Source organism: Vipera ursinii, assembly GCF_947247035.1.
Source record: "Vipera ursinii genome assembly, chromosome: 2".
NCBI lineage: Eukaryota > Metazoa > Chordata > Lepidosauria > Squamata > Viperidae > Vipera > Vipera ursinii.
The window spans coordinates 22,764,526-22,790,512 of NC_139513.1; the positions used below are offsets into that span (position 1 = coordinate 22,764,526).

The following is a 25,987-nucleotide window of genomic DNA, read 5'->3' on the forward strand; positions in this document are numbered from 1 at the left end:
TATATAGAAGTTTGGGGGTTTGTTTGTTTTTAGTCCTTTCCATTTACGTGGTGAAATAAAACGCTTTGCATTTTGTATACTTCAAGAATTGGTGTGTGAAAGTCAGCCTTTCAACTCACAGAAAAGAGAGTGAAATTGGACAGGAGGACGTCCAAAATAATTCATCTATGAAAAGAACCCACATCAATTTGAATGTAGCTGTATAATGATGTAAACTTAAGGACTGGGAAATTTGAGAATGTACAGCTAGTAGTCGCTAAATGAATGGCCATTATGTGAGGACTACCTTACATGTAGCTATAATCCTAAATTTCCCAGCCCTTAAATTATGACCATTCACAGCACAAAGCCGTTCATTTAATCACATCCACTCAGTGCCACACGCACATCCTGCTCAGCTGCAGTATGGTTTTATTAGGTTTTGGCTCAGGGTAATACGAGGACCTAACCCAGGCATCGTGGCTTCTTCAGCAAATTGCAGTTGCAGCCACCAATTTGCAATACTTTTGCATGACTATGCCACATTATTATTTTGGAGGTTTAAGGGTGTAATTTTATTTCTTCCAGTAACTCCCCTCATTGGACCTCCTATTTGAGCTTTACAGTGGTGTTCTTCTGTGAGGCCCAAATCCAAGAATGACATCGGGCAATTCTTCCATGCGGAGTTCTTTATTGTTTTACACCTATAGACAGATTCTTGCCAGACTGAGGACTCTTGTATCTTCACCTACAGCAGACATGTCAAACACAAGGCCCGGGGGCCAGATCCAGCCCGCGAAGTGGTTTCATGTGGCCCGCGAAGCCATCCTGGAAACAGTGAGGGAACGGCCCCCACTGCCTTGGCCCTGCCCCAGAGACCCTCCTTCTGCCAGAGACCCCCAGATCTGTCCCACTCCTGCCCAGGCCCCCAGAGGCACCCTTGATGCGAACGATGTAGAGCTGGCCACGCCCACCCAGTAGGCCATACGCACTCTAGCCACGCCCACCCAGTAGGCCACGCCCACCCTGGCCATACCCACCCGGCCCCTTGAGGGAAACCGCAATGCTGATGCGGCCCTCAATGAAATTGAGTTTGACACCCCTGACCTACAGTATACTCTGGGAACTATTAGGGAGGGGCTGTCCTCATTCACTTTCTTCCACACGTGATATCTAGGCTGGGTTGCCTTTTAACTCCACCGGAATGCATCTCTACTTTGGGATCCAGTTCCTCAATGCATCCCATCATCTCTCTAATAAAAGCCAGTGATTCCTCTGAGCAAGCAAACAAAATAATAATAATAATTTATCATTGCACAGTCAGCCAGATATTCAGACTGGATTTGGCATTTTTGTCTACCTATCTAGTCCTTACCAAAGACCTGGGATAGGCAGATGTGGATGTTTGATGGTGTTATTATTATTATTGATCACCACACAGTCAGCCAGATGTTCAGACTGGATTTGGCATTTTTGTCTACCTATCGAGTCCTACCTATCGAGGGCTAGATGAATCAAAAGTTGGAATTAAGATTGCCGGAAGAAATATCAACAACCTAAGATATGCAGATGATACCACTCTAATTGCAGAAAGTGAAGAAGAACTAAAGAGCCTCGTGTTGCGGGTAAAGAAGGAGAGTGCAAAGGTTGGGTTGAAAGTTAACATTAAGAAAACCAAGATCATGGCATCCAGCCCTCTCAATTCCTGGCAAATAGATGGGGAAGAAATGGAGGTAGTGACAGATTTTATTTTCCTGGGCTCCAAGATCACTGCAGATGGGGACTGTAGCCAAGAAATTAAAAGACGCTTGCTCCTGGGGAGGAAAGCCATGGCAAATCTAGACAGCACACTAAAAAGCAGAGACATCACCCTGTCAACAAAAGTGCGTATAGTCAAGGCTATGGTCTTCCCAGTTGCAATGTATGGCAGTGAAAGTTTGACCATAAAAAAGGCTGAGCGCCAAAGAATTGAGGCCTTTGAACTGTGGTGCTGGAGAAGACTCCTGCGAGTCCCTTGGACTGGAAGGCGATCAAACCGGTCAGTCCTAGAGGAGATCAACCCTGACTGCTCTTTAGAAGGCCAGATCCTGAAGCTAAAACTCAAATACTTTGGCCACCTAATGAGAAGGAAGGACTCACTGGAGAAGAGCCTAATGCTGGGAAAGGTTGAGGGCAAGAGAAGAAGTCACTGAAGCAGTAGGCGTGAGCTTAAATGGACTCCAGCAGATGGTAGAGGACAGGAAGGCCTGGAGGAACGTTGTCCACAGGGTCGCGATAGGTCGGACACGACTTCGCAGCTAATGACAACAACAATCGAGTCCTTACCAAGGACCTGGGATAGGCAGATGTGGATGTTTAATGGTATTACAGATATCGTCGCAGGATGGAAGCAGTTCCTATTATTATAAGAACCTCTTTTACCGAAATGAAGATAGACTTTGTGCATGTGTATAATAAATTTTACTCATGTGTAAAGTGATGATGGAAGATCTGAAGGTCCAGGTTTGAGGTGCTACCACAAAGAAGAGGGGGCCAACTTATTTTCCAAAGCACCAGAAGACAAGAAACAATGAATGGAAACTAATCAAGGAGAGAAGCAACCTGGAATTCAGGAGAAACTTCTTAACAGTGAGAACAATTAACCAGACCTTGTGGGTGATCCATCACTGGAGGTTTTTAAGAAGAGACTTGTCTGAAATGGTATAGGGTTTCCTGCTTGAGCAAGGGGTTGGACTAGAAGACCTCCAAGGTCCCTTCCAGCTCTATTCTGATTGATTAAGACTGGGAACAGCTTGGAGAAGATTTACCAGTGTTGTTACCAAGAGTCAACACTGGAACTATCTCAATTTTGTCCACCTATTGTTGATGCTGAAATAAGCCACCAGTGATTGGGTGAATTGCTCTGATGTCAGAGAATGTTGGAGACAATTGTTAGGGTGCACCAGCAAAAAACATTGACAAACACTGTTGCTACTCTGAAGGAAAATGAATAAATTTGCATGCTAGAATTAAGAGAAAGGGCATGCCATGGATAATGGGTTACTGGGTTATTGATAGGGATAGTTCACTGATACAGCTAGATGTCGACTGACAACTACAATTAAGCCCAAAATTTCTGTTGCTAAACAAGACGGTTGTTAGGTGAGTTTTGCTCCATTTAACAGCCTTGCCTCAGTTGTTAAGTGAATCACTGCAGTTGTTAAATTAGTAATATGATTCTTAAATGACTTCCCCATTGACTTGCTTGCAGTCGCATGACCCCAGGACACTGCAACTGTCACAAATAAGAGTCAGTTGCCAAGTGTCTGAATTTTTATCATTTGACTGTAGGGATGCTGCAACGTTACGCGTGAAAAATAGTCACAAGTCACTTTTTTCGGTGCTGTTGTAACCGGTCACTAAACAAATTGTTGTAAGTTGAGGACTAACTGTACTTGGAAGGGTGGGAATTCTGCAGACCAATCTCACTGACACTCGGGGCTTGGCTGTTAAGTTGTGTAACAAGCTGAAGGGTTAATTCTTTATTTTCTCGACATGGTTACTGTTGTGTACTGGGTTCTTTGCTTGAATGAAGAGACGAGGAGAGTGAGTTCAGGCAGAAACATGCTTTTATTGTAGAGCAGGAACTGAACTAAGAAAATAGGGCTGCGAAGCAGCCATTTATACACTGGCCTCTAAGTGGCGGCCAATAGGTTTAAAGCCATGGGGAGGAAAAGCCATGGCAAATCTAGACAGCACACTAAAAAGCAGAGACATCACCCTGCCAATAAAAGTGCGTATAGTCAAGGCTATGGTCTTCTCAGTTGCAATCTATGGCTGTGAAAGTTGGACCATAAGAAAGGCTGAGCGCCAAAGAATTGAAGCCTTTGAACTATGGTGCTGGAGAAGACTCCTGCGAGTCCCTTGGACTGCAAGGCGATCAAACTGGTCAGTCCTAGAGGAGATCAACCCTGACTGCTCTTTAGAAGGCCAGATCCTGAAGTTGAAACTCAAATACTTTGGCCACCTAATGAGAAGGAAGGACTGACTGGAGAAGAGCCTAATGCTGGGAAAGGTTGAGGGTAAGAGAAGAAGGGGACGACAGAGAATGAGGTGGCTGGATGGAGTCACTGAAGCAGTAGGTGTGAGCTTAAATGGACTCCAGAAGATGGTAGAGGACAGGAAGGCCTGGAGGAACGTTGTCCATGGGGTCATGATGGGTCGACACGACTTCGCAACTAACAGCAACAATTGCTGCCCTAGAGGCAGCCAATGGCAGCTCCGGAGACAGGTTATCTGAGAAGCCGTTAGCCAGCTTCTAGCTTAAGCAACCTTCCAGCATTCAAAACCCACGTGGTACACTCAGTAAAACAAGGCCCAATACATTACAGTTACATTGTCAAATCCCTTTCCTTCTGAGCTTTCTCACCTGACAGTTACTATCTTGGCAATAACTTTTTGCTGTGGCTGTTTCCCTCCTTCCCCATCAGTTGCCACAATCTTCTGAATCTACCAATTTATGTCCTCATTCCTGACTGTTCTGCCCAGCTCTTTCACCGACCCCCCTCCCTCCTCCCAACCTGGATGCAGTAGTGTTAACACAGCGGTGTGGAAAAAAAATGCTGATTCAGCTTTGCTAGCATGCTGATCGTTTGCAGAGGGGGCAAAAAAATGCTGCATTACCGTTGCTGCACAGAAGGAAGAGCCAAGCTGCAATTTTCAGCTCCTGAACTATTCTCCTCTCCGCCAAAAACTGAGGCAGGAGGAAGGACTCTTAAGAATTTGAGCCTGGAGGAAGAGTCGGGGGACAGCCGTTTGAACGAGAGAAGAGCATTACAGCCACAAGGGTAAGAAAGTGACTTCTATTTACTTCAGCCTGGTGCTTTGCTTCCAACCATCTCTCATCATCTGGGGCAGGAGGTGGAGAAGGGAAAGAATATCTGAGGTTTCCTAAGAAAATACAAAGTCCTAAACATAATAGGAAGCAAATCTATTGAATTCAGTGGGCTTTGCTTCCTTGTCAATTTGTTTCAAACAGCTTTGGCTTTTCATGATGTCTTCCCTTTCAAAATAGACCCAAACTGAAAGGATTGAATGGAAAGTGGGAATAGGAATAAAATTAACAACTAAAAGCCACACACAACCAGGCACCACATAAATACAATGCATAGAACAGCCCAGTGCACACAGTCTGGAGAGAAAGAAGTTTCTTGAGGACAGGCTCCAGCACAAGGTGGGAAAGTTGATAAAATAAACCTTTAGTCCCTGTGACCAACTCAGATTAGATCCTGCAATGGAAATATACTTTAAAGTAGTCCATGTGTTATATTCCCCCCCCCACACACTTAATTTACTACATTGGGAGTTCCTGCAAGAAATTGTTTATTGCTGGAGTGATTTTGGAATGGGTTCAGATCTCTTGTTCGTATTGCTTTTGGTGGCTTTTCTAAACAGTTCTTAAAAAGTCAAATTTCAATTAAAATCATCCATAAAAGCCTATGTTATCAGCAACTTTGGGGTTTATAGGAGGTGGTTCTCGGCTGAATTCTCTGCAGTGACCCAAAATCCCGTTTAAGTCTCTCTCAAATTCAAATCCGGTGAGATAAATCTCTCTCTTCACCACCACCCTCCATGGCTGAAGAGGGATTCAGAGTCATTTAAGATCTCTTGATAGAAGGTATGCAAAGTTCTACCCGGGCTCTGAATATGCTGAATTAAACGCTTAATCTTGCTTAACGTGGGTTCCATACTAGCAATTTATTTATTTATGGGTACCAAGTTTTGAGATTTCCTAGGAAGAGGCCAAAATAGATAGGACTGAGAACAGGATTGTTGATTTTTTTTAAGTCATGTCTTCTGAAGGATTAGACTTGGATGGTTTGAAGGAACTCAACATTCCAGGAAATAAAACTATTTTTTTTAAATAAAAATACTGCTTTGAATTTCTAAAAGGAGAATTGGAGATTTATTCTCCACTGCAATCTCCAAGCTGAAATTCTTGGATTTGGGAGTATAAAAGATGGAATTCAGCATTGTTTTAGTAGCCGGAAGTATTAGAGTGGGCTCTGAATAGCATTAAGTTCATTGCTTCTCATCTGTTTGATTAATTTTAGCCTCCTTTTTTCTCCGGGAACAAAAAACAGCTTATATGTAAAATTCCATTTAATTGCCCTTACAGTGGAAATCTTGTGAGGTAGGCTGGATTGGAGGAGAATTACTGGCTGGCCCCTGATTACCTGATGATCCATATAGATAATCCTTGACAAAATTAGTGGATTACTAGAGGAATGATGTGGATATAATTTACTTGGACTTCACGATGGGTCGGACACGACTTCGCAACTAACAACAACAAAGGGAGGGGAAGGTTAAACTTGGAGCTTTTGGCAAGCAATTCTTAGTTTTGGTTATACACTACTGCAGTACACTTGACTTCTAATAAAGCCATGTTGTTTTCAACGGATGGAACCAGTGGTGGGATTCCAATACGTGAACAACTGCTTCTCTGTGTGGATACCACTTCTGGAAGTCCATTTTGGGCCTGGGCAACCAAAAATTAGCTACCAGTTCTTCCAAACTGGTGCAAACTGGTTGACTCCCACCACTGGATGGATCCAAGGATGGTTTTTATTTAGAGGTTTAATTGCCAGCAGGTCTGACGCATTGAGGGATTTCCCCACTGTGCAAAGGGGGATGTGAGAATCACTTTTGAGGCAGAGGAGGAAGGGACGCAGTCAAGGCAACGGTGAAGTAAGAAATTTCTGTGTCCAAAATAGGAATGCAGTTTGAGAAAATGTCTCAGGGTTTTATCCTTCTTGGTTCACTTTAGGATAAAGGCAGGGAACAGGGAGGCCCATTCAGACTCAGTTTCTGTAACCCTGTAAGAAAAGTAGTTTTGGTATTCATGACTTTGGTGTCCAGCTCTGATCTATCCAGGACGGCAGACACCCCTTTGCCTCAGGCTTCCAGTACTTGAGGGGCTGCCACAGAGGAGAAAGATTCAACCTATACTCCACAGCACCTGAAGGCAGGACAAGAAGTAATGGGTGGAAGCTTTTTAAAGAGAGAAACAACCTAGAACTAAGGATAAATTTCCTGTCACTGAGAACAATTAATCAGTGGAACCACCCGCCTCCAGAAGTTGTGAATGCTCCCAACACTGGAGGTTTTTAAGAAGAGCCCGGCCAGTCCTTTGTTTGAAATCTTATAGGTGTCGAGCCCCGTGGGCCCAACATACAACGGAGGGGGGGAACCTGGTGCCAAGCCGCTGCTTCCCTCCAGGCCTTCTCACTGGCTGGAGCTGCCGCCTGGAGGCTAGCGGAATGCCAGGAGTCCTCTGGAGCGGTCGGGGCCAGTTCCAGGCCCACCGGCCCGCTCCTGCTCTCTTCGCCGGTTGGAGCCGCTGCTGGGAGGCCAGTGGAACGCTGAGTGTCCTCCAGAGCGGTTGGGGCCAGTTCCAGGCTCGCCGGTCCCCTCCTGCTCTCTTCGTCAGCTGGAGCCATCACGCTGTGGGGAGGGGGAATCCCAGTGGCGTCCTCGTGGCTGCAGGCCTGGACCTTCCTGCAGTGGCTGTGGAGAGGGGAATCCCTGCAGTTCAGACCATGAGGCACAGAATGGCGAGACATTGCTGCCGGACCTGCGTGTCTGTTCCAGAGGAGAATGGAGGGCCTGGACTGCCAATTAAGTGGTCCTCCCGCCGGATGCTGGCTTATGGCTATGGATCCAAATGGCTATGTAAAGTGCTGGGAGTAGTTCACTCTCAGCGCTGACTTTTTCTTTGCATGGAATAAAGCATCTGTTACTCATTCCTGTTTGTTGGTAGCTGCTTTCAACCCAAAGAGGACATTGTGACAGTAGGGTCTTCTGAGCAGGAGGTTGGACTAGAAGACCTCCAAGTTCTCTTCCAACCCTATTATTTTATGTTATATGTTCACTCAACAGGCCGAAATAGAGGCAGGGAAACCTGTTCAGGCTGTCTTTGAATTGACCAACATGGCTTCGGTACGAGAAGTGTCCAGTTTCACTGAAGACTTGCTGTGCCCCATTTGCCTCTCCCTCTTTCGGGACCCCCACATGCTGGAGTGCGGCCACAGCTTCTGCGCTCCCTGCCTGGAGCCCTGCATCCCCAAGGGGCAAAGACGCGGGCTCTGCCCCGAGTGCCGGCGCCCCTTTGCTTTGCGCCGCATGACCATCAACCGAGCCCTCTGCAGCTTGGCCGAGAAGGCCCGGCTCCTGAAGCTGGATGAAGGGACTCAGCTGAGCGGCATCGGCAGCTGGTACTTCTGTGAGGAACACGAGGAGCCCCTCAAGCTCTTCTGCAGCCAAGATGAGGAGCCCGTCTGCGTCATCTGCCGGGACTTGCCTCAGCACCGGGGACACGACTTCCTGCCCATCAAAAACGCGGTTCAGACCTATCAGGTGAGAGCTGATCCTGGGAAGAGAAAGGAGGCCTTTGGTCGAACAAGACACTAATCTCTCTCTCATTCTTTCCATCTTCTCTCTCTCTCTCTCTCTCTCTTTGTCTTCTCTCTCTGACTCTTTCTTATCTCTCACTGTTCCCGTGTTTCCCTGAAAATAAGATCGGGTCTTATTCCCCCCCCCCAAAAAGGCACCAGGTCTTATTTTCAGAGGATGTCTTTTATAGTCATCTGCAGCACTGACAGTCCCACCTACTCGGTCCGCTTCTTCTACAGCTGCATTCTGGCCCGTATTTTGCAGTCAGGCCTTTCCAGAAGGCCATTGCAGCCGAGAACCGAGCTATGGATTGAATCCATAGCTTCATTCTTGGCTTCAGAGGTCTTGCAGAACCTTCTCGGCTGCAGTGGCCTTCTGGAAAGGCCTGTGACTGCGAAAAGGAGGCCTGGCCGCAGAAGAGGTCGGCCGGCGAGGTGGGGCCTGGTTGCAGAGTAAGTGGGTGCAGGACAGGTGGTACAACTCCACATCCCCACCACCGACGTAGCTTGATTTTTAGGTGTGTACCTTGCCCCCCCCCAAACTAGGGCTTATTTTTGGGGTAGGGCTTATATTAGGCCCATCCCAAAAATCAAGCTAGGGCTCATTTTCGGGGTAGGTCTTACTTTTGGGGAAACACAGTATCTCTCTGTCTCTTTCTTGTCTCTCACTCTACCTCTCTGTCTGTCTTATCTCTCACTATCTCTCACTCTTTGTCTTTCTCTGTCTCTTCTCTGTCTCTCCATCTATCTATCTCTATTCGTTAAATTGGTGGAGCAGTGGGCTAATGCCTCCTTAACACCAGCTGCCTGCAATTAGTGCAGGTTCGAGCCCCACCAGGCTCAAGGTTGACTCAGCCTTCCATCCTTCCGAGGTAGGTAAAATGAGGACCCAGATTGTTGGGGGCAATAAGCTGACTTTGTAAAAATGCCGCTGGGGGGGTGGGGTGCAAAAGCCCTAATAAGCAGGCATATACATAGAATGAAGGCTATTGCTAAGCACATTGATTTGTGCTTCTTAGATTGTAAGCCGCCCTGAGTCTTCAGAGAAGGGCAGGATATAAATGGGATTTTTAAAAAAATTATTTGCCACCTATTTCACTGTGGGGCTACTCAAGGTGGCTTATTTTGCAAGCCAAGATAAAATACAGGCAGAGTTCATATCATATGTGAATCATAATAATAGACAGGGACACTGAAATGGAGCTTATGAAGCCTCCAAAATATTTACCAGTAAATATAAACTAGATTTCCACTCTGAAATGCATGAAGAAACACTAATACTGTACTGAATCTGTAACTCACATACGGGTATATGCAATTCATCTCCCACTTCCTGAAGATTTGATCTATTAACCACTAGGTGGCTGCAAAGGGTAAGAGATGACTGCTATTGGAGGGAAGAGTTTAGTTCTGGGAATTAGTTTGGGAGTGGCAAACTAGCCTAAGGACATTGTATGAAGAGCAGCATTATTGGGAAAGGAATTTCCCTCCAGGCAGGTTAAGGCTTACAAGAGAAAATACCTGTCAATTACACTTCCAGTTGCATTAGCTAAGCCATTATAGGCTGGTCAGTTTCAAGGCACTCTCTGGGTCAGTTTTTGTCAACTTTAGTAACTGTGGACTTCAATTCCCAGAATTCCCCATTCAGCAGATTAAATTTGCTAAAGTTGAGAAACACTCAATCGATCTATTATGTGCCATCGTTGTTTTCAGCTCCTGTTGACCACATAGAACAGGGGTCTTCAAACTCAGCCCTTTTATGACTCATGGACTTGAGCTCCCAGAATTCCTCAGCCAGTGTGTCTGTTTGAAGACCCCTGACATAAGAGAGTTGTCTAGCTTGACTAAACCCTTACACAAAGTGGCTGTGGAAGCCAGCACAGGTAGTCCTTGACTTACAACCGTTCATTTAGTGACTATTCAAAGTTACAATAGCAGCACAACAGCTTCGATCCAGAATAGTGCCTTTCACACTTATGACCATGGCAGCATCTCCAGGGTCACATGATTAAAATTCAGACACTTGGGAACTGGTTCATATTTGTGACGGTTGCATGTGATCCCCTTTTGCAGCCTTCTGACTAGCAAAGTCAGTGGGGAAGGCAGATTCACATAACCGCCATGTGACTAAGCTAACAACTGCAGTGTAGCGAGAAAGTTCATAAAATGGAGCAAAATTCACTTAGCAACTGTCTCGCTTAGCGACAGAAATGTTCTGCTCCATTGTCGTAAATTGAGGACTACCTGTGTTCTGGTTTCCCTTGGAGTCAAAAGAAGGTTGTGGGTGGATGAAAAGGTCAAGGACTAAGGGATTCAGGGACAGAAGGGGTGCCCTCAAAGGGAACTGGAAGAAACAACTGGAGCCACAAGATTGCCGCTAAAGAGCACATAATTTCAGGACATCTCCCCAATGCATATCAAGATGCCTTGTATTAGTTTAGTTTAGTTTAGTTTTATTAAATTTTTATACCGCCCTTCTCCCGCGGGACTCAGGGCGGTGAACAGGGCATATGATAAAAATACAAAACTACAAAAGTTAAAATAGAATTAAATTAATGCCCAAGATAAAACAATAAAATATACAAATATTTAAAACCCAAATTAACTCCCCATCAGGCCAGGCCAGCTTGTTCAAACAGGTGGGTCTTTAACCCGCGCCGGAAGGAACGGAGATCCGGTGCCATCCGGAGCTCCACCGGCAGTTGATTCCACAAAGCCGGGGCGCCCACAGAGAAGGCCCTCCCCCTGTGGGCCACCAGCCGGCATTCTCTGACTGGAGGCGCCCTGAGGAGGCCCTCTCTGTGGGAACGCACAGGGCGGAGGGGAGTTGACGCCGGCAGCAGGTGGTCCCCGAGGTATTCCGGACCCATGCCATGTAGGGACTTAAAAACCATAACTAAGACCTTGAACCTCACCCGGAAGACAACTGGTAACCAATGTAGCTCGCGGAGCAAAGGTGTAACATGGGAGTACCGGGAAACTCCCAAGACAACTCTCGCGGCCGCATTCTGTACCAGTTGGAGCCTCCGAGTGGTCTTCAAGGGAAGCCCCATGTAGAGAGCATTACAGTAGTCAAGGCGAGAGGTCACGAGCGCATGAGTGACCGTACACAGGGCATCCTGGTCCAGATAGGGCCGCAACTGGCGCACCAGGCGAACCTGGGCGAAAGCCCCCCTAGTCACAGCTGCTACATGATCTTCCAAGGTAAGTCGTGAATCTAGGAGGACTCCCAAGTTGCGAGCCCTATCCACGGGGGGTAACAGCTCACCCCCCATAGAAAGGGATGGAACATTTTGAATGTCCCGGGATGCCGAAATGTACAGCCACTCAGTCTTGTCCGGGTTGAGTTGAAGTCTGTTCCTCCCCATCCAGACCCGAACCGCCTCCAGGCAACGGGACATCACAGCGAGGGCATCACTGGGGTGGTTTGGGGTAGAAATAAAAAGTTGGGTATCATCAGCATATTGATGATACCCAACTCCAAAACCACGAATGATCTCACCCAGAGGTTTCATGTAGATGTTGAACAGGAGAGGCGAGAGAACCGACCCCTGAGGAACTCCACAAACGAGAGACCTAGGGGCTGATCTCTGCCCCCCTGCCAACACCGACTGCGAACGTCCCAGGAGATAGGAGGAGAACCACCGAAGAACTGTGCCTCCCACTCCCAATCCCCTGAGACGCCGCAGCAGGATACCATGGTCGATGGTATCGAAAGCCGCTGAGAGGTCTAATAGGACTAGGACAGAGGAACATCCCCTATCCCGAGCCCTCCAGAGATCATTCACCAGAGCGACCAATGCCGTCTCCGTGCTGTACCCGGGCCTGAAACCCGATTGGTACGGATCCAGATAATCCGCTTCATCCAGGACCAGAGGGAGCTGATGCGCCACCACACTCTCAACAACCTTTGCAAGAAAGCGAAGGTTGGAGACTGGACGAAAGTTGTTCAACACAGCTGGGTCCAAGGCAGGCTTCTTGAGGAGGGGTCTCACCACCGCCTCCTTCAAGACGGTGGGGAAATTACCCTCACTCAAAGAAGCAGATATCACCGCCTGGAACCAGCCTCGTGTCCTCTCCCTAGCTGCATAAACCAGCCAGGAAGGGCACGGGTCCAATAAACATGTGGTGGAGCTCAGCCTCCCCATAATCCTGTCCACTTCATCAGGGGTCACAGAATCAAACTCCTCCCAGATAACATTGACAAGACCGCCCGTGTCCTGATCGTCAGACTCTGCCCAGCTGGAGTCCAAACCGGTCCGAATCCGAGCGATTTTATCCGACAGATGCTGACCAAACTCCTCGGCACGACCCTGTAAGGGATCCCCCCTCACCTCCTGATTAAGAAGTGAGCGAGTCACCCTAAACAGGGCGGCCGGGCGATTATCTGCGGACGCGATGAGGGTGGAGAAGTAATTACACCTCGCCACCCTCATCGCAGCGAGATAAGACCTAATATAGGTTCTTAACCGCAATCGGTCGGATTCGGATCGGCTGGACCTCCAGCAGCTCTCTAGGCCCCGTTTCCGACGCTTCATCTCCCGGAGCTCCGCGGAGGACCATGGAGCTCGTTGGGATCTGCACCGGGTCAGGGGCCGCAAGGGTACAACTCGGTCCAGTGCCTCAGTGGCTGCCCTTTCCCAGGCTTCCACTAAGGCATCCGCCGAGTTGTGAGCGACGGAGGCAGGTGGGGATCCCAGCGCTGCCTGGAACCCATCGGGGTCCATTAAGCGCCTGGGGCGGTACCATCTAATTGGTTCCGTATCCCCACGGCGGGGGTTGGTAAAACGGAAGACCAGCCGCAGGAGGTGATGATCCGTCCATGACAGGGGCATGATAAATGGAGAGCCCCCACCAAGATCATCCAACCATCGTCCAGATAAAAAAACTAGGTCCAGGGTGTGGCCTCCCTCATGAGTTGGTTCAGAAATTACCTGCGTCAGGTCCATGGCCATCATGGAAGCCATGAACTCCCGAGCCAACTCAGATGACCCTCCCAGGGATGGTAGATTGAAGTCACCCAAAACTAAAAGTTTGGGGAACTCAATCACCAAACCGGAGAGGACATCGAGTAGCTCAGGCAGGGCTGCCGCTGTGTGACTAGGCGAAACGTACACCAGCAGCAAGCCCAACTGCGCCCCCGAACCAAACCTCAAAAAGAGAGACTCACACCCGACTATCTGAGGGACGGTGGTCTCCCGCGGACATAAGGTCTCCCTGATAACTACCGCCACTCCCCCGCCCCTACCTTGAGCCCGGGGCCGGTGTAACGCTCGGAAACCTGGTTGTAGTTGTAGTATTGTTGTAGTTATGTTGAGGTAGGAAATTAGCAAAAACACCAGTTCCAAAATGCAGCACCTTAAACTCACCTGTCCCTGGGCTGTTTCAGTAGCAGAAGAATCCTGAGATACAGGTAGGGTTGTTGTTGTTAGCTGCAAAGTCGTGTCCGACCCATCGCGGCCCCATGGACAACGTTCCTCCAGGCCTTCCTGTCCTCTACCATCTTCTGCAGTCCATTTAGGCTCACGCCTACTGCTTCAGTGACTCCATCCAGCCACCTCATTCTCTGTCGTCTCCTTCTTCTCTTGCCCTCAACCTTTCCCAGCATTAGGCTCTTCTCCAGTGAGTCCTTCCTTCTCATTAGGTGGCCAAAGTATTTGAGTTTTAGCTTCAGGATCTGGCTTTCTAAAGAGCAGTCAGGGTTGATCTCCTCTAGGATGGACCGGTTTGATCGCCTTGCAGTCCAAGGGATTCGCCAGAGTCTTCTCCAGCAGCATAGTTCAAAGGCAGGGACATGCATACATACTGTATCCTTGGGAAATAATAGGTAGCTTGTCCTCCTGCTGGGACAAGGAGGGTGTGTGGATTTGCTGCAAGACGCCACCTAAGCTAGTTTAGTTAGGAATGACGTCTGAGATACAAGAAATGGCTGCCCACAGCACTGCAAAGAATTCAAAGTCTTCTTATTGTTCTGTTTCCCCCCCCCCAAGACAATGGATACTTGGCCAGTCTCTTGGTGGCCTTGGGAGGCAGCTGGGAGATATTTTCATAAGGTATATTTCCAGCCTAGGAACCCTACTTTCAGTCTCCCAGTCTCAGCCCTTGCAGGCGAGGACCATGAAACCCAGGCTGCCTGTCCCTGTGATTGAGTTGGAAAAGTTATTTGAGCCATGGAGCCCAACCCTTGATTCAAGCCCCTCAGTTAAGGCATCTGTGGCAAGTATTGATCCAGCTTCTTGGAAGTCAAGTCCACCATCATTCTGCAGAACTGGTTCCACTGTAGGACTGCATTGAGGAAATTCCTTACAAGCTCAGAGAGTGCTGAGGGCTCCACAGTTCAAACCTGAGTTAGTACATATATTCTCTTCTGTCAGCTCCTTCTTGTCAGGAATAGTCACATACACCCACAAATTTGCTTTCTATAAATCTTCCCCCCCCAAGAGCTTAGATGGAGTAGCTCTATACTGAAAAAAAAGAACAAGTCAATGAGGCAGAAAAAGAAGAATCTGGAGTGCCAACCCCCCATTTGATTCATTAGAGTTAATATGACTATAGTCCTCCACTTATGGACCACAACTGAGTCCAAAATTTCCATTGCTAAGCAAGACAGTTGTTGAGTGAGTTTTGCCCCATTTTTGCCACGGTTGTTAAGTGAGACACTGTTGTTGTTAAGTTAGTAACATGGTTGCAAAGTGAGTCTGGCTTCCCCATTGACTTTGCTTGTCAGACTCTTGCAAAAGGTGATCACATGACCACGGGACACTGCAACCGTCATAAATACATGCCAGTTGCCAAGCCTCTGAATTTTGATCATGTGACCCTGGGGATGCTGAAACGGTCGTACATTTGAAAAGCAGTCCTAAGTCACTCTTTTTTCACTGCTGCTGTAGCTTCAAATGGTCACTAAACGAATGGTTGTAAATCAAGGACTACCTGCATTTTCCATACAATGTGATGTTTCTATCACATTAGAAATTACAAGGTAGTAATTTGGAGGTGTTTGGGATTGCAGTCAAAATTTGTGGATGTCCCTTTGGCTTGTTGACAATTGCTATGCTGTATCTGGCTATGTGAATGCAGTGGGCTGAATCCTTGAATGCAGGAATGTAGGCCATCTTCAGGAGAAATCTTTAAAAAATATATGGCATTATTGTTCCCCAGTCTTGCCTCTGAGAAGATGTTCAATCAATCAGATCTTTATTGCGGTCATGCACCAGCATAAGAATAAATGGGATACAAATAATATTTTTTTAAAAAAGCTAAAAAGTATAAAAAGAAAACCTGCACTAAAACCATATACTTAAAAAAAGCTGAAAGATAGCCATAAAAAGCAAAAGTCTAAAAAAGTTCTATCAGCTAAAAGAAATACATTAAATAAATGCAGGGGAACATCAAACATTAATATATTGGTAACTAAATCTATCACAGTATGAAACACTGTGATAGGGGTCTGCAACCTTGACCTGGTCTTCCCAGTTGCAATGTATGGCAGTGAAAGTTGGACCATAAGAAAGGCTGAGCGCCAAAGAATTGAAGCCTTTGAACTATGGTGGTGGAGACTGCAAGGTGATCAAACTGGTCAGTCCTAAAGGAGATCAACCCTGACTGCTCTTTAGAAGGCCAGATCCTGAAGTTGAAACTCAAATACTTTGGCCACCTAATGAGAAGGAAGGACTCACTGGAGTCCTTCCTAATGCTGGGAAAGATTGAGGGCAATAGAAGAAGGGGACGACAGAGAATGAGGTGGCTGGATGGAGTCACTGAAGCAGTAGGCGTGAGCCTAAATGGACTGCAGAAGATGGTAGAGGACAGGAAGGCCTGGAGGAACATTGTCCATGGGGTCGTGATGGGTCAGACACGACTTCGCACCTAACAACAACAACAACAACCTTGGCAACTTTAAAACTTGTGGACTTCAGCTCCCAGAATTCCTCAGCCAGCATAGCAAGTCTTAAAGTTGTCAAGGTCACAAACCCCTGCTCTTAACGATCAAAGTAAATGCTCTTTAAGGCTGGTTGGGGAACAGAGGCCTGACAAATTTTAAGGGCTGTTGAGCAGAACCTGGCAACAGAAATGTTAACAGCAGGATTAGCGTCTTCAGGCAGCGGGAAGGAATAAAATTGTCCTGGGATCAATCAAATGATGGTGTTCATTTTAAGTCAGACCTGAATTTTCTCTTCCTTTCAGGACCAGCTGAAAGCATCTCTGGAGCCTCTTGAGGAAGATCTCAGACGGTTGAAAAGGAGCCAGTGTCACCAGCAGGAGAACATTGTCGAATTAAAGGTGCAGCTGGAGAAGTGGTGACGATTGGACTTTCTGTTTAACCTTAAACTGAGTGTATCTTGATCCCAGCAACCATTGCTGTCAATGCTACCATTTGTAGCTCAGTGGCTTAATATTAGGTGTTTGAGGGTCAGCATTTAATCCAGGCTCCTGCAGTTCAGTCTAAAGAAAAGAAAAGCTACTTGCTTGCTTGGCATTGAGAGCAACCAAAAATAAATACCAATGTTGTAGTGTGGCATTCAAGTGGCCAAAGGTGTCAGCCATGCATTTTCCAGGATACTCCATTCTTTTCCCTTTTCCCCTGGGATTCTCAATTTAGTTTTAAATACTTTGAGGCATTGTGGTGCTCTAGTCTAAGCTGCCACAAAAGACACTCTTATAATTAGAACTTTGTGTACTGATAGAAGGGAATATTTGTAGCTCAGGGCTGACATAAAGGGCCTCTTGGTGCTTGGTTGTTTTCTTGCAGATGTTTCACTACTCAACTAGGTAACATCATCAGTGCTAGAATGGAGTGGGCTTTGGTATTACCTAGTTTGGCAATGAAATATCTTCAAGAAAAACAATCAACCTCAGAGTACACCAAGGACCCTACAGAGGTAGGTGTGTGTGTGTGTGTGTGTGTGTGTGTGTAAATGGAACTTTGTGTGTATGTATGTACATATGTGTTTATATGTGTGTTGTCACTACTGTCAAGTTTCTGATGTATGAGCTTTTCAAGTGACTCAGAGGCATTGTTTAACTTAAAAGTCCTTTATTCAGCCTAATAAACCGGCAAATGCTTGCTCGAAGGAAGCTGGAATCTGAAGTCTCCGCCCCCTTGCACAATCTATTAAATACAATTCTCCACCTTTCTATTTTTGTCATTAATCACATTCTCCAATTAATTTAAAGAATTAGTTTCTCTTCTGTTAGACAACCTGCCAAGTTCTTTAACCTTCTTTAATTTCAGACGGCCTTGAGGTGCAATCATCCCCCTCCCAGCCTTAACCCAATCTCTTAAAGCAATACACAGGTTTAACATCTGAAATAGCTGCTTCTTCATCTCTTGTCAAGAAAGAGCATTCGATGTTAGCAGCGTGGACAACTACATTAAAATAAAAAAGACAAAAGATTTAAATTGCTGGTTTTGCTTAGGTAATCATCATGGTGGCATCAATCGTATAAGTTACCTGACAATGAAATGGGTGGCATATAAATTTAATAAACAAAATAAATTACACGCTTTCAAGTAGTTTTCAACTCCTAGCAAAGCAGAGTTTCTCCGTGACAATTTATCCCTAATCTGGTTTTTCAGATCTTCCAGTGGTGCCCCTATTGCCACTGTAACTATGTCCACCATCTTGGCTTTTGTTCTTCCTCATCTTCTCTTGCTTTCCATCTTTCCTAGTATTAGAGCCTCCTTCACATGCCTGAAGAAGGATGTTTGAGTCATTAGGGCTTCAAATAAGAACTGAAATGAGTTGATTTGTTTAATGGTCTATTGGATTTTTTTTCACGGTTACTCAAGTTATTCTCAGCAGTCTTTTCCAAAACCAACATCACTGTGACAGGTGATCATTTCTGTTTGTCCAAACCACAATCTTTTGCTGTGCCACTGCCAAGCCCCATGGGCTCAACACCTTGAGGGAAGCCGGGGGAGCACCAGGTGTACTGTCCGCACAAGACGGCCGGAGGCCATCCCACGCCCACAGCTCCAGCAGCAGAACAGCCGGGAGCCGCTACGGGTAGCCGCACAGGGCTCACGGCCGCGGTCTTGAGGGGTGGCTGCCCTGAAAGCCCCTGTAGCTCCCACGCCAGCGGAGCCGCCGGAAGGACCTGCGGGCGTGCAGGAAGACAGCCGCCCCCTTCTCCGGGACTTTTCTGCCGCCTGCTCATCGGCGGCAGCGCCGGGCGGTCTACAACCATGCTCAGGCGACGGGGGCTGCTGGGGGGTTGCGGCGCGGGGTGATAGGGCAGTGGAGGGGAGCACGTTTGGGGCTCCAAGGCATGGGGCAGGGGTTTTTTGGGAATGTACCTACCTGCGCGCTGTATGGTCCTTGGGGCCAGGGGGAGAGACACGGTGTGGGGAGACGGGAAAAGGGGTGGGGTTTTATGCAGACTCAGCCGGATGCTGGTCTGCTCAGGGAAGGGTGGGGCCTAATTACCCAATCACTCGCAAAGTGTAAAAGGCGCGTTGGGGGTGAGTAACTCCCAACGCTGACTTTGTATTCACATGGACTTTCTGCAATAAAGAAAACTCTTGCCGTCAACCGTGCCACGTGGTCGTCTTTCTTGTTGCTACCAGCGTGGACGGGATTGACAGCCCCATTTATGTTTTTCCAGACCTGCTCCGAATCCTTGGCTGATCATGTCTCTGGAGAGTTTGTGAAGATGCACCAGCTGCTGAACGACAGAGAGCTGGGTATAAAACAGGCCTTAGAAAACCAGCGAGAAAAGAACTTGGCTCAGATGGAAACCAAGTTAAAGGAACTGGACTGGAAGATGGCCACATGTTCAGAAACTCTCTGTCGCGTACAGGCCGGCCTTGAATGCAAAGATCACATAAGCTTCCTTAAGGTAAGGAGGACTGTGAGATGTGGGGTTTTCTTGGGAAGGAAAAAAAACTTGCTGGGTGCATAGGTTTGTACCAAACAATTGTCAGAAGAATAATTTGGGCGTCCAACTCGAGCTGGGGTTGCAATATAAATTATAGTAAATAAAAATGAGTTCCAGACAACTACGAGGAAAGAAGAAACATTTATTTTTAAAAGCAAAAGAAGCAGCAGGCTGCAGAGAAATGGGGTGCAATGGCAAAGTTTTATAGGGAGAGCTTGTCCAGGATGTATCATGAAATTGGGATACATGTCCCCACTTCTCTCCACCTCCCCCATGCCCATAATGGTGGATAAAAAACAGAAGGCAACAAAAAGAAAACACAGCTCTGAATTAGAATAGAATAGAGCTGGAAGGGACCTTGGAGGTCTTCTAGTCCAGCCCCCTGCTCAAGCAGGAGAACATATACCACAGGTATGCAACCCGCGGCTCCGGAGCCACATGCGGCTCTTTCAGTCATCTCCTGCGGCTCCCAGTCCTCTGCCATGTGCAGTCCAAAAAAAAAGTGGGACTAAAAAAGTTCAACCAATCAATTCAAATATGCAGGGTAGGTGCATATCTCGCCTTGGCTCCACTCTTCAGTCAAACCCTGTTTTGCACATGCACACACATTTTTTGCGGCTCCCAGTTTTTCCTTTTGTGAGAGAACCGGTTCCGAGTGGCTCTTTCACTGTTTCAGGTTGCTGACCCCTGACCTATACCATTTCATATAAGTGACGGTCTAGTCTTTTGTGGAAGTGTCTGCGTGCTGAGGTGTGTGTGTGTGTTTGTCTGTGTCTGTGCTTGTGAACATACAGTTGTGCTGGGAGACTTAATTAAATTAACTCTCTTTGTGTTTGCAGACCTTATCTTCTGATATGTGGATTAGGCCTAATCCACATATCAGAAGATAAGGTTTGCAAACACAAATAGAGGTAACTTATTTGGGGGTAACTTATTTGGAGGGTTGAGGAAGTTTGCTAATTGGATTAACTTGGGGACACTGATTCTCAGACCTTTGTGGATTCTGTTAATATTTTAAGGGAAGATGGGAACAGTATAAAGAATAAACTATATTTGGATATAAAACTTCTCACACCAGTATTTGTTCAATTAGTATTTGTCACGACTGACAAAATGTCTGTGTTTTCTTTATCTTTGTAAGCCACCCGAAGAGTGAGTTGGGTGGCCAAATACATTTTCTTAAACAAAGAAAATAAGCAAGACTGATTTTCTGTAACAATTTATTTATTTATTTATTTATTTATTTATTTATTTATTTATTTATTTATTTATTTATTTATTGAATTTCTATACCGCCCTTCTCCCGAAGGACTCAGGGTGGTGTACAGGGCAATAAAAGCATTACATACAAAACTTAAAAATAAGATTAAATTAATTAAGCCCTAACAATAAATAATTAAGAATACCCCAAACCCTTAAACCAGGCCGGCCTGTTCAAATAAATAGGTTGCCTGATTCCATAAGTGTTTGTTCACATAAAAGTGAGATCGATCAGTGCATGCGCCTTCACCACCTCGGATTGTCAGTGGCATATCAAGCACTGTGATTCTACAGCAGGCATGCCTAACACAAGGCCCGCAGGCCGGATATGGCCCGCACAGGCCACGCCCATCCCGGGCCCTCAAGGGCAAAACAAATCCTGGTAGGTCATGATACGGCCTGCGATGCAATCGGGTTTGACACCCCTGCTCTACAGTCCTCAGTTTTTGTTTCTTCTTTCTATATTGTGATAGTATTTCACCTGGATTACTTTTTGTTCTGTTCCAGCCTACGACCGGCCCTGTTGGAATGTCAGAGACAACCCCTTTTTATAAGCAATAGGCTGGAACTAATCCAACCAAATTTATTTGCAAAAGCTAAATGAAAAAGTTCAAACAAAAGTTAAACAAATACAGACCAAGGCTTTATCAGAAGCTTTTCAAACAGTTGCCTTCAGCAACCAGCACCTCCCACACATTCCCCTTTTAAACAGCAGTCTCAAGGCGTGGCTTCTCATTGCCTTCTCCCGAGTTGCCTCATTGCTTTCCTCTGCTCAGTTCTGCTGGATTGCCTCCTGCTCCTAGTGTCCCTCAACAGAGCCAGCTGTGGATTGTCTTCTTCCAATCTTTCAGGCTCACACAGCTGGGTCTGAGGAGGAACAAGATGGGAGGGGCCTGGCTGAGAGTTCTGCGGTGCATCAGAACCTTCCTCTGACACCAAAGGCTCTCCAAACCCCTCCTCCTCCTCCTCTTCAGAATTGTCCGACTCAGCTACCGAATCCACGGGCTGACGCTGAATGACAACACTTTTTTTCTGATAATAAACTAGGGCAGGATCTACTGAGAGCAGAAACTGTTGTGCACCATTAAAATGCAGGATGCGTTGACAGGAAAGTGGTTGATAACCCACTGACAGAATTATTTTGACGGTTCTCTCATTTTTCTTTCTTTCCTTCCTTCCCTCTCTCCCTCCTTCCCTATCATAGGAAGCAAAAGAGTTGCTAGAGAGGTAAGTGGTGTTTCTCTTTTCTTACACAGGTAGTTGCCGAGTTACAGCCACAGTTAGGACCAAAATTTCCATGGATTAGCAAGGTGGTTGTTAAAATGTCACCCCTGATTTTACGATCTTTTTTTATTTGCCATGGTTGTTAAGTGAACCACTGAAGTCGTTAAGCGAATCCAGCCTGCCCCATGGAGTTTGCTTGCTCCAAGCCGGTTTGGAAGGTCGCAAATGGCAGTCATGTGACCCCCAAACACGACAACTGTTGTAAATACATGCTGGTTGCCAAGCACCTGTACCTTGATTACGACCATGTGGATGCTACAAGGGCTGTAAATGTGAGGACCGGTTGTAAATCCCTCTTTTGAAGGGTCTCTCAATGAATAGCTGTTAAGTTGAAGATTACCTACATAGTAAATATATGAAAGGAAGAAAAGAGTGAAGCAGCAGGGAGGACTGACTCTGCAGGGAACATCAGTTTGCCTGCAAACACAAATAGCCATGGGGGAGACTTACCAGCCGTGTAGAAAAAGGGAAGCTGGACTTCCTCTTCCACCTTTCAGAAGCTGCTGGATTTGCCAAAATGAGTAGGTGAAGCTCCTCCACGAATGGAAGTGAAGATGGTTACTTGTTTACTTCCATTGAAAAATCTCTGCTACAATTATAAAGTTGGGTCCTCTTCCTTCTTTGGAGCAGAGACAAAACAAAGTTGATTTGGCCCAAGAGTTTAATGAGTTCATTGTTCTTCTGGCCCTTTGGCTCCTACAGTACCCAAATCACTTCTAAAATCTCTGTAAAACTAGAAAAGAAAAAGTGGAGATTTCCTTGAGTGAGTCTTCACTTTTGATGATGACCTGCACATTTTCTTGGCAACAGTCTGGCCATCACTTTCTCCTGGTTTTTGCAGCCTCCCTGGGAAATACTAACCAGATCTGAACCTTCTTAACTTTTTTGGAAATCATCCTATGTTGGCTTTGTGCTGTTCTCTGCTGTGATTATTTTAAAAATGCATGGATGCTTCTAATAAAACCTAATTTATGGAGCAGAAGACAGATCCAGGTGTAATTGACTTCCAGTTATAAACTTCTCAATTTCGGCCAATATTTTCCATGCTATTTTTCCTTATTGCATGAAATCCACTAAATAGGTGAAAGAAAAAATGGCAGTATCATTTTTTTTACCAGTAGTACTCAGATATTTCTCTGTAGAAGGACACAGATGTGATTCCTCTAGGTTTGATACAATTGAGTTAGGTTATTCTAAAATAACTCTTGGGATGCTGTTCTTCTACAGGGTCCGTAAGGAACAAGGAGCTCCAGATGAACCTGAACTAGATGCCGAACTCGTAGGAGAAGATGGGCTGGGGGCCAGCAGTGAAGATACAGATGAGTGTGAGAATGAGATTGATGAAGGGTTGATGAGAGAGGATGAAGACGATGAGGAAGAAGAGGAGGAAGAAGAAGAGGAGGAAGAAGAGGAGGAGGAAGAAGAGGATGAACAAGAGGAAGACCAAGAGACTGCAGCAGGAGAAGAGGAGAAGGAAGAGGATGAAGATGAAGTAGTGGCTGTAGACTTGAACCTGGGCGAGTTTAAAGGACCTCTGCAATTCTATGCCTGGAAGCACCTCCTGGGTGTGGTACATCCAGGTGAGATGAGGTTTTCAGAGCAAATGAATTGGTATTGATGTATTACTTTTACACCCTACCTTAAGGGGTCTTTGATGCTCTCTGAGCTTGGTTGTTTTCTTGCAGATATTTCATTATCCAAACTAGGTAACATCATCAGCGCTAGTTTGGGTTATGGAATGTCTGCAAGAAAACAACCAAACTCAGAGAGCACCAAGGACACCCCCCCCAATTTCAACCCTGAGCTACAAATATTCTCCTTTATTGACCCCTTGCCTTTTATCTGGAAGTTCAAGGCTATGTACCTCCACAGCAATAACCCTGTAACGTGATGATGTTGATGAGGTTATCCATTCTGTGGGCCAGATCTCTCCACATCTTCCAATTTTGCAGTACTTCTTCAAGTTTTTCTGTGCTCTGGCTGGTGTCAGCTTTGATGGTGTCCAGCCATCGTGTCCTTTGGCAGGCTGGTTTCCTTTTACCACTAACTCTTCAAACATAATTGCTGAATTGCTGTAATTACCCTATAACAGCGATGGCGAACCTTTTAGAGACCAAGTAGCCAAGCTGCAACCCCAAACCCACTTATGTATTTTAGAGACCAAGTAGCCAAGCTGCAACCCCAAACCCACTTATGTATTGTTGGGTGATGGGTGGGCGTGGCCCATTGGGTGGGCGTGGCTGTGGTGGTAACGGCAGACTGGATGGGACTAAAAAGTTCAATCTATTCCAACTTTGCCAGATCTTTTTTCCCCCGCAAAAAGTTGAGATAGATTGAACCTTTTTTTTCCTTTGCACACGGCAGCGGAGTCCTAAAACGAAAAAGTTTTATAAAATCCAGCTGAAGACCTAGGACTGGGGTGATGGTGCATGTGCCCACAGGCGTGCTGCCTGTGGCACACATGCCATATGTTTGCCACCAAAGCCCTATAATATATAATTACCCTGTAATGCAATTTGGGCTAAAACAGAGAAAGGAAGCTTCAGAAACGTTGTAGATGGTAGTAGCTCTATTAAAATATTGCTCATATACAGTCATTTGTGTCTAATTTTTTTTCTGGACCACTTTCTACTCCTGCCTGCACAAGTCCACTCTTGTTCATTCTTAATTCTCTCCATCTTTCCTCTGCAGTCCCTTCAAGCATCACTTTGGACTGCAACTCGGCTCATCCCAGCCTGGTCCTCGTGGAAGAAGCCACTGGAGTCAAGTTCAGTCCCGGCCGACGCTTTTGGCGACGAAAGCCAGAGCGCTTCACCTCGAGCCTGTGTGTGGTGGGACGGAAAGGCATAACCACTGGGCGCTTCTACTGGGAGATCCGAGTCGGGGACAGCAGCGGTTGGGTGGTGGGGGCGGCCAAAAAGTCTGTGAAGCGCAAGAAGCGGCTGAACTTTCTACCCAAGGAAGGCGTGTGGGCGATTGAGCTGAAGGCTGGAGAGTACCAGGCTCTGAGTGAACCCTGTACGCCCCTCTCGGTCTGTGGGAGGATGGAAAAAGTTGGGGTCTACCTGGACTTTGAAGGGGGGCAGCTCTCTTTTTACAACAGCAGCAGCATGACCCACCTTTACACCTTCCAAGAGTGCTTCCATGAAGAGCTGCTCCCCTTTCTCAGCACCCAAAGCAGCTGCCCTCTCTCGGTGTGGGATCTGGAGCTTTGAGATCTTAGCTCAGAGTGCCCCATTGCAATGAACAGCCTGGTGAAAATTGAAAGCATTGAGATGTGCTAGAATGCAACAGTAGCAATAGCATGTAGACTTATATACAGGGCTTTTTTTCTCATAGAACGCTGAGAACGGCGTTCCAGCACCTTTTTTTTTGCAAAAAAAAAAAAAAAAGCTCCGTCTGAAAGCCTATTGCAGGGCTAGGCAATCTTGGCCCTTTTTTATGACTCATGGACTTCAACTCCCAGAAATCTTGAGCCAGCCATGCTGAGGGGAAAGGGAGAGGTTTTCAAGCTGAGCCATGTTGGCTCAGGAATTCTGGGAGTTGAAGTCCTTGAGTCATAAAAGAGCCTGCCCTACAGGAGGACATTAAAGTTATTTACAGGGTTACTTCTTTGGGAACTAAACTTTTAGAATCTAAAACAGCTAATTAAGAAAAGCCAACAGGAAAGAACCTCACATTTTTCATCAGCTTCAGTCTTTTGGAAGGTAAAATTAGATAACAAAATAATTATTTCCTCTGTTAACATCTCTGCAATGAAATCAAACATTTTTCTCAGTGTAATATGTCTAATTTAGCTGATGCTAGAAAAAATAATATCTTGTACAGACTCTTGAAAATTATTTTGAATCTAACGTTCTATTACAACAAAACCACTTTAAATTAAACAATTCTTAAGAATCAAATGTTCTTAATTTGGACTTTACTTTTACTGTTTGGACTGTTGTGTGTTTTGAAAAATAGATTATTTAGAATCTAGTTATGTTGCACTTCAGTCTTTAAATAATTAATCTAGTATATACATAAAAATATATCATGTTTTTTTCATGGTGAGGTTAACATCAATAACAACATTTATTAAAAAGGATAAAATAATTTCTGGTGGTATTATCTGCACATTAACATTTTGTTTAGTCACAATCTTTCACTTT

The 25,987-nt window shown here is 46.0% G+C and overlaps 1 protein-coding gene across 1 annotated transcript; it reads left to right on the forward strand.

The window, feature by feature from the left end:
* Positions 1-7,864: 7,864 nt before the first annotated feature.
* On the forward strand, positions 7,865-25,131 carry LOC310636762 (zinc-binding protein A33-like). Its single transcript, XM_083356860.1, has 6 exons — positions 7,865-8,376; positions 16,599-16,694; positions 19,020-19,253; positions 21,757-21,779; positions 23,064-23,416; positions 24,528-25,131. The coding sequence occupies exons 1-6, from the start codon at positions 7,885-7,887 to the stop codon at positions 25,049-25,051; spliced, it is 1,722 nt and encodes a 573-aa protein (XP_083212986.1). The 5' UTR covers positions 7,865-7,884; the 3' UTR covers positions 25,052-25,131.
* The last annotated feature ends 856 nt before the right edge of the window (positions 25,132-25,987 follow it).

What these genes read in the sequence shown, in the direction of transcription:
- LOC310636762 (XM_083356860.1), top strand. Translation starts at nt 7,885, where the DNA reads ATGTTCACTCAACAGGCCGAAATAGAGGCAGGGAAACCTGTTCAGGCT. An exon ending in ATCACATAAGCTTCCTTAAG is followed by an intron (nt 19,254 to 21,756) that starts GTAAGGAGGACT and finishes TCCCTATCATAG; the next exon opens with GAAGCAAAAGAGTTGCTAGA. An exon ending in GCAAAAGAGTTGCTAGAGAG is followed by an intron (nt 21,780 to 23,063) that starts GTAAGTGGTGTT and finishes GTTCTTCTACAG; the next exon opens with GGTCCGTAAGGAACAAGGAG.